Source organism: Seriola dumerili, unplaced genomic scaffold, assembly GCF_002260705.1.
Source record: "Seriola dumerili isolate Sdu_G_001 unplaced genomic scaffold, Sdu_1.0 BDQW01000017.1, whole genome shotgun sequence".
Taxonomy (NCBI): Eukaryota; Metazoa; Chordata; class Actinopteri; order Carangiformes; family Carangidae; genus Seriola; species Seriola dumerili.
This window is the reverse complement of record NW_019174272.1, coordinates 14,107,797-14,119,845: the sequence shown is the minus strand read 5'-3', so window position 1 is coordinate 14,119,845 and position 12,049 is coordinate 14,107,797. Positions and strand designations below refer to the sequence as shown.

The 12,049-nt window shown below is 41.3% G+C and overlaps 1 protein-coding gene across 1 annotated transcript in view; it reads left to right on the top strand.

Annotated features, from left to right (window-relative positions):
• The first annotated feature begins 2,892 nt into the window (after positions 1–2,892).
• The window catches only part of LOC111231647 (whirlin-like), a 75,965-nt gene continuing 66,808 nt past the window's right edge, over positions 2,893–12,049 (top strand). Inside the window, exon 1 of the mRNA XM_022758844.1 lies at positions 2,893–4,018. Within this exon, the coding sequence (XP_022614565.1) occupies positions 3,308–4,018 (711 nt within the window). The 5' untranslated portion in view covers positions 2,893–3,307. The remainder of the gene's footprint in view (positions 4,019–12,049) is intronic.

The window sequence follows — 12,049 nt, the reverse complement described above, 5'->3', positions numbered from 1 at the left end:
TGATTACTTAATTAATTCCATTAGAAGATGGTATGGTCCAGGGGGAGGGGCCTATTCTATAAAATGGAGGGAGGTCAACACTGCCTGGGTGGTTAGAGAAGGGCTGTGCAGCTGTGCAGACGTGCAGACGTGCAGACGTGCAGACGTGCAGACGTGCAGACGTGCAGACGTGCAGACATGCAGACGTGCAGACGTGCAGACGTGCAGACCGGTTGAGGGTTGCATTTTCATTTTGTTTTGGATTGTCTGGAAGAAAAGGACAATAAAACCTTTCATTTTTTTGCACCGAACTGACTTTGTCATGCTTCCTGCCACCGACATTTGAGATTAAAGTACACCGTTTTCCAGTCAGCCTTTTGCCAACCTACCCTCACTCAGGCCAGAGTGTGACAATCACTTTAAGTTAAGAAACAAGCTGAGCAAACTTTAGCAACAGCTCGGCTGCTAGCCCCTCCAACACATCTTGCGTCTGACGAACAGTTTAGTAGAAACACTGACTTTTATTGTGAAACTGCTTTATTTAGTGTTTTTATGGGATTTAATCAGCTGGTCTGTTTGATTTGGAGAGGAGGAGACCTCTGTGGGATAATAATCCCATACTATGTCATACTATGTATTTATTATTGTTTTGATTGAGAGACTCCTAGTGGCAGAAAATTACATATTGTACATTTAACAGTAGCCTATTTATCATTTCCCAACCAATCCCACAACCTGGACAACAGGTGTGATACGACCCATAGGCGTGTCTCCTAAAATAGTGCCCTAGGCGGCAGGTGTACTGGACCTTGGTTGTCATGGCTACTACAATACAACTCTCATTCCTGCCGCATCCAAAAATATTCGGATGACACAGCTATTGTGTACAGGCAGGAAGAGGAGTACAGGGATCTGACGATGGCCTTCAGTGAATGGAGCAACAAGAACTGCCTCCTTCTGAACACCTCAAGACCAAGGAGATGGTCATGGACTTTCGCAGGTCTAGGCCCTCCCTTCAGCCAGTCAACATTCAAGGGAAGGACATTGAGGTGGTGCACACTTATAAATACCTAGGTGTGCACCTGGACAGTAAACTGGACTGGTCCCTGAACACAGATGCCATCTACCTGAAGGGGCAGAGCTGGCTCTTTTTCCTCAGGAAGCTCAGGTCCTTTGATGTCTGCAGTGAAATGCTGCATGTTTTATCAGTCGGTGGTGGCCAGTGTACTCTTTAGTGCTACAGTCTGCTGGGGCAGCAGCATGTCAGACATGAACACAAGGAGACTGGAGCTGGTCAAAAAGGCTGGGTCTGTGCTTGGACTCACTCAGGACTGTTGTGGAGAGATGCATGCAATGTAAGATGGAGGCCATCTTGGACAATACCAACTATTCTCTCCACAACATTATCTACAATAATAAATACACCGACTGTACCAAGAGAGGCCTAGCTACCATGGGTACCTAACTTAGTCGCCATGGTTACTATAACGGGCATGGCTTGGTTAGGTTTAGGAAAAGATGGTGATTTGGGTTAAAATAAGTACTTACTCAACATCAGGCAATCTTTTGTCATCCATCCACCACAACCTCCTCCTGATGCGGACTTGGTCTCTCTTTATACTATGTCACCGCACTTTTCCCTTTGCTCCTGACGTAATTACTACGACCACTAGGGTCATAATAACCTGCTGCACATTGTTTCTAATTTTTCATTCATTGTTTCTTTTAAACGCTTCAATCTATTTATAGAATTGCTTATGTGAAGAACATACTAAAACAACAAACTTTCTTTGCCTTAATATTTTTCCTGTTGTACTGATTCAGACATTGTTTGTATGTCAGGCTGTCATGTCTGTTGAATAAGTCTATATTGTTGGAAACGTCTGACAGCGCTGTGTTGCTGACTGGGGTGAAAGTTAAGGACTGATGGAGGTTTGGGTGAGATGGTAGTGAGGAATACTCTTTTTCAACTTGTACATTTCTTATTTATCAGTTGTTCACGATAAAAACATATTTGGAAAAAACATGACAGGCGACAAGCGAATGGAGGACAGTAGGTGGCAGCAGGATCATTGTGCAGCGGTCTCGTGGGGGGAATGATGACTTGATGAGTCTATATAAGTTTTGTGTTAAACAGCATTGACCGAACACCTCCTCAAAGCGTGGGGCCCACTGGGCCCTCTGTCTGGAACTCGTCTCCTCAGCAGCATCCTGGTGTGGCAGGAATGTTTCCAGGGACTCTTCTTACGCGAGTGGCCAGACAGAGGGAGCTCGTTACCGCCATGAGGAGGAAGACTCGGCTGCTATAAATAGCTAGGCTGTTTAAAAATAGCTGTAGGATACAGTTATGACAAGGAGTCTCAGGGAAGTATTTGCTATAATGCAGCTTGATCAGCTTAAAGGCTGACAGGCAGACACCTACCGCCATCGCGCCCAGGACCAAAACAGTTTGAAGATGAACCCAGAGCAGAGGTTCACATGCTCTGATGTCCAGATGAATGACACTGTCCCGAGCAGATCCTCCTGCTTCTGTTCAGGAAAAGGTCAAATAAAATGTGTGAATTCTGACGTTTCACCGGTTCGTGAAGTTATTGTTTGTAGCTTTACTGTCATTCCGTTTCCACTCCACAGTGAATGACATCAGCCAAACATGAGCATATAAATAAGAGTGAATAGTGTTGTCAGTTTCTAAGCAACACGTACACAGACAGCACACACAACACACACACACACACACACACACACACACACACACACACACACACACACACACACACACACACACACAACACACACACAGCACATAACAGTCACACAACTCAACCTGGATCATTTCCTAACACAAGAGGGTCTGAGAGCTTTTAATTCAGCTCACCCAGCGGGTTGCGCACATCGTTCGTTCCGCCGTAGACACGCAACAGACTCCGGAGTTTGTGGACAGAGTGAAGGTGGTGGACAGCAGCTGTTATTATCAGGCGCAGTTGTATGCTTCACAGTGATAAAGAAAGCTTTCCACGGACTTCAACCTGCCGGGTTTCTGACATTACACGGGACGTTTGAATCGCTGCGGCTCGACCCGGTGAAGGAGTAAAAACACAACCGGACAGCGAAAAAAATGCGCGCATCCACTGGGACATAGTTTGTTACCGGCGGACACACCGTGCGCGCGGCGCTACGCGCGTTTATCTCCGGTTACCTGTTGAAGTTGCCCGATGCGCGTTGAGTTGTTTCACGTTTTGCTTTCAAGTGGGAGAATCGACTTGAGCAGCGCTTTGCCAGATGCCCAGTCCGTCCTGTGAGATGCACCGTTTCCCCGTTATGTTGTAGGATGAACGCTGATCTGGAGCGAGTGTCGCTCAACACATCGCTGAACTCGGCCGGCTCCGGCGGCCGTGCGCTCTCGGCAAACGTCCGGAGGCTCCACAACACTCTCAACCTGCTGCTCAGCGACCTGGAGAGAGAGCACTTCATCCACTGCCTGAATGTTTACCACGCAAAGCGCAACGTCTTCGACTTGGTCCAAACTCTCAACGTGATTCTCAACACGGCCGAGAAACGACAGCTGCTGCCCATGTTGCGCCTGGTCATCCCGAGGTCCGACCAGCTGCTGTTCGACCAGTACACGTCCGAGGGGCTTTACTTAAAGACGGACCTGCTTCCCAGCAACGGCAGTGCGGAGGGCTTTGGACAAGAGGGTGACTCAGCTCTGCAAAATTATGTCAGTTCCATCCATGAACAGCCTCTTCCATCGGGCTGTCCGGATGGGTTCAGCGCCGCGGCAGAGCTGTGCGCTTCCATGGCCCCGCAGTTTCTTGAGGGCTTATTTGGAGAGGTCCGCAAAGTCACCCTGACGCGCTCCAGGAGCCATGAGGGTCTTGGTTTCAGCATCCGCGGTGGGTCGGAGCACGGCGTGGGGATCTACGTGTCCCTCGTGGAACCGGGATCATCGGCAGAGAGAGAGGGACTGAGGATCGGGGACCAGATAGTGACCGTGAACGACATGATGTTCAACAATGTCACGCACATAGACGCGGTGAAGGTAGGAGTTCATGTGTGTGAGTGAGTGAACCTGTTACTGCAGTTGTGTGGTCCAGATGTGAACACTGAGTGAACATTAGGGGAGACCGGGGATGGTTGTAACATGGGTCATATGTAACACGTCCAATTTCTCCAATTAGGAACAAGTTAAAAACCACGATTCACTCCATACCTGCTCAGTTTAGTCCTTACTCCGCATATGAGAAAGGAGCTCCTTGTGATACACACAGACTCTTTTAGAAGGAAAAAACTCATTCTGAATTTCTTTCTACACTGCAAATTTGAAATCGCTAATTTAACTCCCTCAGAGTTAAAATTAACACTGACCCAGTGTTTATATGGGAACCACTGGTTCAGAGTTAAATTAACACTTTTAATAGTGTTGAGATTATTAACACTATCACAGTGTTACTTAACAAACTCTGATGGTGTAAAATATTAACACCCAAATGAATACATTTAAATTAATTAGCACAACAACAGTGTTACTTTAAACACTCTAATAGTGTAAAATATTGACACCAATATGGATAGTTTTAGATGAATTAACACTACAGTAGTGTTACTTCAAACTCTTATAGTGTAACATTTTGACACCAATATGGATACATTTGAATTAATTGGCACTACAGCAGTGTTACTTCACAAACCAAGTGTAAAATATTAACACCAGTTTATTTTAATCAACACTATGATGTTATTGACCAGTAATGTTATGACCAGTAACACTGATGTAAAATGTATACTTAACTAATATTTACTGTGCTGCTGATACAGCATATATGGACCACTGGTATTAACAGTTAAAATGTACATGAAATAATCCCTCCAAAAATGACTGCATCAAAAACATTTATTTTCAATTAACTTAAATAATGACACTGTCTGGCACAACATAAAAGTTAGAATCTACACCATAAGATATTTGGATATCAAAGGGTTTGAAGTATCTCAAGTCATCAGGTCTGACAACTGAAACATTATGCACCATGTCAACAACATGAAAGGCATGGAAATGTTCTACAATTTCAGTCTCCATTTCAGATTATAAAAAATAAATGTCACCTTTAAGACAGATGCAAAGAATCGTATTTAGCACTGGCATCCCATTGACAAAATCTGTGCAAACAACAAGACCAGAATGAAACTCAATGCCATTTTGTTTAACCCAAGTTATAACACTTATTTCACTTGAAATATCAAGCTGAAAATAATCTGCAATCACATCACCATGTTCAATATCAGTCAGTATTTTAGATGACACAGGTCCGGATTCAATACCTTTAGCAGAAAGTGATTCCCAGTGATAGGCAACAGCTATTTGGTGTTTCTTGGCAAGGGTCTTAGTTATGTTCTTGAAATTTTTTAAGATGGATTTAAAGAATTTGTGTTTTGCTTCATACCTCATACTCCAAACGTGTACTAATGGACCAATTTGGCGTATACATTCAGGATAATGGATCATGAAGTGATGTTTTGGGATTAAATTATTCTGAGGATACAAAACTGTAACAACAGTAACAACAAATGCCAGTGTCTGTCACCTTCTGGTACAATATCTCCAAAGATGAGTGGGAGGTTCCGAATAAGGCACAATGTTTGACTGGCATTAAGCCCAATACCATTGCCAGTAGAGAAGATGTTTACGCCTGTTGGTCGATTTTTTTTATCCATGAATCCATAGTTGAATGCATATACACACTGGAGTATGTTTTCATAAGAAATGAAGTTCTGCTTCAAATATTCAAACAATAACTTAATCTCATATTGTCCTACACCTTCTAAGATATCATGCATAATATCAAACACAAAGTTATCTGATACATTGAAGTATGAAAAGGAATTGAGAATACTGTTGCGTTTGATTCCAAAACAAGATTTTTCTCTTGGATTCTCAACAAGATGACTATAATGCTCCTCATTGGTTGATCTGGTCCGTAACATCACACGTGGATCGCTTTCACTAAAGGCTGTTTGAGCGGAGGCTTTATCAATAAGACACATTCTGCAGTAATGACACCAACGACAGTCATGCAAACGACTGTCGTTGACACTTGGAGCACAAATGGGAACCAGTTACATCATCAGCCTTGTGAATGCCCTCAAGAGGTTAAATACTTGGGTCTCCACACCAGAAAGTTGGACCAGTCCCAGCCTGGTCAGATGCGTACATGAACTGATGAAGCCTCTTGGATGAGAGGTGAAACATCTTCCCAGACAAATAATCAAGTCCAGTTGTTTTTTCGATTTAAACTCCTTTAGGATACGATGACCTGGACAAATGAGAAGATGCACAGGCTGTCTGCAGTAATGGTTGGCACTGAATGATTCCACATAACCAAGAGTTGAGTTCAGACCTAAATTGTCACCTGTTACTTGTGCTATGGTGCCATAGATCGGTTGATCAGCAAATGACACTTTCATTCCACTATTTTCTAGTATCTTTACATCCTCTATAAATGGAGTAAGAATTTTGTCAACTCCATACTTTTTTGCATCTTGGGAATGAAACAAAGAAATAAGATGGATATTCATCAGGGATGAGTTTAGACGTGGTGGTAAATTGCGGAGTGTGAAATATAAACATCCAAGCTTATGAATGCCTTGTTTCGATCCTAGTGGGTTCGATGTTTCAAAGTCATCATAATACACTTGAATTTGTAATGAATCTTTTGATTTTGAATATAAAGGGGGATTTTGATAGTACTTTCCGTCACAGAAATCCTGATATAAGCTAACGACAGTGGCAGACTTATTCATTTGACCGCAAACTACTTTATTCTTGAAAATGAACTCCAACGTTTTTAACAGTGGTATGTAAATGAAAGTGTCATCTACTGGAACCTGTTCATATACTCCAGATATTTTGTTTCTCATCGAGTCATATCTCACTCCTAAATGAATTTCAAGTGGTTCAACAACACCCCATCTTTCACTAAAATACTGTGTCCATTTAGAATTTGTGTTAAAGTCAGCAAACAGATTGAAAGCATTGTCAAAAACCTCTTCCACTGCACTTCTACTGGGATTATCAGCAGGCACTGCACTTAACACTTGTTCTTTAAGATTTGCATGAGCATCATTGACATACTCCTCCATGCTCTCAATAACTGATAAGACAACATTGTTAGCGACACCACTGCCTTGTAACTTTGCTATGATTGAAGCACACATATCTTTTGTCTTATCTTTTGACATTTGGGATGTTGATGGTTGATTAGTTATATCTGGAATCATGCCAAATGCATCTTCTTGTGAGCTCTGTTCATCTGAATCTGACTGATGTGGTGTTGGTAAATCATTACTTGTGTTAAAAGAACTATGAGAGCCATGTAAGTGCTTTCTAAAACCTGCATAACTGTTAAACTGCAATGAACATCCTTCTTGGGCACAAATAACAACAAATTTCTTGCCTGGATATAACCCATGAAAAAACTTGAGGTGCTGAATTAATGCAGTGGGTGCATTGTACATGGACCTACAAATATGACACCTATACATATTTTTAGGAGCTTGTCTCTTGACAACACAAATCTTATAGTCGAAGAAATTAGACTTTCAACCAAAACAAACAAAGGGGAAAAAAGTGCTTTAATCAATGAAGTATTTCTCCCTCAAGCTCGGGTCCTCTGCCAGAGGCCTTTCTGTGCAGTGTCTTAGCTGTTCATTGTGCTCTTCAGGACAGAGTGTGAGTTTTCATGTTGTCAGTGCTAAAGTTTTAGCTGTTAGCTGTAAGTTACGTTAGTTCATACAAGAGTCTGGGTTACACACACACACACACGCACACACACACGTTCAATTGTTGAAGCTGGTGAACATTTTGTTCAGTTTTATTCAAATTCTTCAAATTCTTATCACTACTATGACTGACAGTAACTAACACACACACACACACACGCACACACACACACACACACACACACACACACACACACGCAGACACACACAGGGTCATTTAAGTGTTGAATAAAAATCTCTCAATATCAAATGTCCTTACATCATGGATGTTACATCTCAGCTCAGGATATCTTCCAACTAACCATGAGGTCAATTCTAAGATTTCACTCTTTGTGTTTAAACCACAGACAAGTTCTGTTTGTGTAGCTACACCATTTAGAACAGACACGTGGAACCAGTTTGTGTTAAATTTTGAACACACTCGTTTAAAAATTACAGACAGAAATGTCAAAAATGTTACAACCATCTCTGCTCTCCCTTACCGCAAAAACACTGGGAAATGCAGTGCTGCCAGATGTAGTTTCTCTGTGGACCTTTAGGTCCCACTGGATCCGCCTCTAGTCTGGCTACATCCTCTGTATTAATTCTTCTGCACCACTTGATGCTGGTCTTAATGCTCCGTGACTGCTGAACCAAGATGAACTAAAATGTTCACCACCAGCAGAATGTAGTTTTTCACTCTCTCTCCCTCTCTCTCTCTGACTCTCTCTCCATGATGCAGTTTGTTCTTCATGTCTTCATGTCACAGACACCAGGGATACATGATGAGATTTAGGGCTGCAACTAATAATCATTGTTGACTTTATGGCCATATCCCATCCACTCTACACAGAATCCAAGTCTCTGTGGTGACCAGTCAGTGTATTTGACTCTGACCCACCTGGTCAGTGTTAAATACACATGTAATCATGTATAAATGTCTGTTCACTGAAAGACAAATCATTTAGTATTCATTTAAAATAGCTCCATCATAATTGTTTTTCGTGTTTGTAATGGGCTGACTTACAAGCAGTTAATGATACATCAACAAATTACATACTGAGCATTAATAATTACTTGTACATCATTTGAATAACCAGTGCGTATAGAGATCCCATTATTATAGACTTACAACAGACTAGTGAAATATCAAATCTTTGAAAAACTTACAAGTGATTTATAATATATCAACTAACTACTTATTAATCATTTACTAATGATTTGTTAATGATTGTTTCATGATTTACTAAACATTTACAGATGACTTACACAGTTGTTATATGTTAACACAGCACTTACTAATCATCTACAAATGTATATCAATGTTTTGGGAATGATTACTTCATCATTAACTAAGGCCTTATAAATGACTTATGAACGTTATTATAAAGTGTTACCAAAAATTGATTGTCTAAATAGTTGCCTATTAATATAATATAATTGCAGCAGCTCTAATGAGATTTATTCTGTGGGAAGGTTTCAGTTGTTGATGAGTTTAAGTGACCACACTGCCTGTGATTATAATAATAGTTACAATAAACCTATACCACAGTCAGTTTTTCTACATTCTGTACATTCTATTTCAAGTGTGGGAAGGTCAAACATGTAATTTACACCAAACATATTTTTACTCTTCTAGTAGTTTGTAGCCATGCAAACAGTTTTGGTTTGGTCTGGTCCGTCTCTGTGATCTCTGCCTCCATCAAAACACAATAGAGGTGAACGGATTTCCATTTCTGCTGCGCACATTCATCAAAAATGTCATTTAATTACAGAAACATGTCTTTCCAGAGACAGTGTCCCAATGACTGTGAATAATCCACAGAGAACACGTTTCAATGGAGATAATCCCTCGGTAGAAAGCGTATTTCAAAACTTATCACATGATATAACATATCACGTGACCATTGATGTGCACTGAGCAATGGGCGTGCCGGTCGAAACAGGAAGTAGATCGTCTCCTCTGCAGTTGGTTAGTTGCACAAAATACCACGAATGAGGAACAGCAAAGACACCTGTAGCAAAGATCCTCTATAACAGAAGATGATGCATTACAGGCAGCGTCAATGGTAAGACATGGTCTACACTTCCTGTCTCGTAAGTGGGCATGGTCGTGATTGTTTGTTCATGTCAAAACATGTCAAACTTTTCTCAATTGTCTCTGGTTGTAGCATTAAAATACAGAATTTAACTGAACAACAGCTGCTAGCAAAGACAACAAGGTCAGTAACACTTGTAATTTTTATCATGTTGTGCACCACTGGTAGTTGTGACTGATAAGAACCAATCAGGGAGCAAACATGGGTGTCTTCATTATAGTTTCAAAAAGTCTCTGTTGCTTCCACATTACAACACAACTCTGGAGTTTTCAAACTAAACCAGGTCCAGCAGCATTTCTAAAAAGGGGCGGGCCACACCAGACCAGTGGCTAAGGGGCATGAGTCTTACATATTACACCTAGATTAGGATAAAGGCAAAGATCTGTAGAATGAAGCTGCAGGATCTGTTTTAGTTTGGACTGTAGCCAGTAAAAACATTTCTGATTGATAAATCTTGTAATGTAACTACAGAGAGTGGCAGCAATTGCTGTAAAGATTCAATTTAAGAGAAAACACATAAATAAGAAAACCTCCTGCATGTGGGAAGAGAGGTATTTAACAGAACAGACGAGGCAAAGGTCTCAAGCAGAAAAATAAATGTGTTCTTCAGTTGCTATCACCATTTTTAAAAATATCCCTGAAGTACTTTTTTATTGTCCTAGACATTAATGTTTTATTTACTGCTTGTATTTAGACTGTCTGACTGGAGAACTTTTTTTATGACCTTGTAAGATTTTCTCACTGAGTCAGACTCACAGACCTACAGCATTTCCAATCAGAAACAACACTTTTCGGTGAGGCTGAATGGCTCAGGCCTTGGACATCGTCTTATTTAAGAGCAAATAAAGAAGCTTTTCACCAGCCTTTACAAGGCTTTATTGAATTAGTCCAGCATGAGGGGGAAAAAAGCTAAACAGCTCCTTTTCTTTTACAGTGCTGGTGATGGATTGCAGCTTATTTGTTCAACTCAGGAAAGCCTAGATATTTGTAGCATATAGAGGGAGCAGTTGTTTGTTTGCTGCCTGCAGTGAAGCCATCTGACAGGTTGTCTTTAAACAAAGACTTTAAACGGGACATATTATGCTTTTTGTGATTTTCTCTCATTTGTATGCTGTTGTACATGTGAAATGTTGCCAGAGTTCCAGAACGTGAGGTGGAATATTATGTTAAAATGCTCCAGGGTTCAGTCTGCTCTGAATACTTGGTTCCAATATTTGTGCAGGACAGCGGCTGCAATGTCTGGAAGAAAGTGTTTCTGTTGTTCTGTCTGATACCAGTGGCTATCATTTATATTTTTTGTTGCTGCTGGAGTTATTAGCATTCATTAGCTGAATGGGGATGGAGCCACACATGCAAAGCAGCGTGGCTCCCAATACCAGCGGTGATGGGGACCCTATTGTAATCACTCAGATTCTTAGGGGTTCTGGTTCATTTGCAACATTTGGCACCAATCGGTGGCAGTTTGTTGAAAAATCATGAAATACGCTCAGGTAATTTTTCAAACTACTATTTGACTGTACGTGCAATCTGCATGAAACTTTGCACGTTATCATTGACTATTTGTCCTCTCATGATCACGAGTGAGAGTTTTGATAATGTGAAAAAAGTCATTTAGGTGGTGCTTACACACAAAGTTTGACACCATTCCAACCTTGCTTGAATGTTTTCCAATTTCTGTGCTGCTCTCAACCCAAACATCAACCTCCATTGCTGAAAAATGAAGCCAAAACTGAAGTGCTAAATCCTGCAGTTCCTCTAATGACCATCTGATCTGGCTCCAACAGTGAGTCAATCCCCATAGACTCCCATGTTAAAATGCCCAACTTTACAGCAGAAATAAACATGTTTACAGCCTGGTACAAAAAACAGTTTTGGTCTCTAGAGCTAATTTCCTCCTTCATGACAACTGTTTATATAACTCACCTGTTTACATTTTATTAAGGTGTTAAGTTATGCTAAATTAAGTGTGTGGCCCCTTTGAGTGACAGGTGGGTGAGGTATGCTTCCCACAAACCGGTACGGACAGAAGTATTGTGTCCACACATGCTCCTCCTCTTTGACCCTTTTTGGATTAGCTCAGAGTTAGGGGTGGAGTCAGGCACTGCCAAGATGGCGACGGTGGAGCAGCTCACTCTGAGCTTCAAAATTGCTCTTCAGAAACCTGTGCGTGACGTCACAGAGGCTATGACCATCTTTATTTACTCTATTTCTCATCC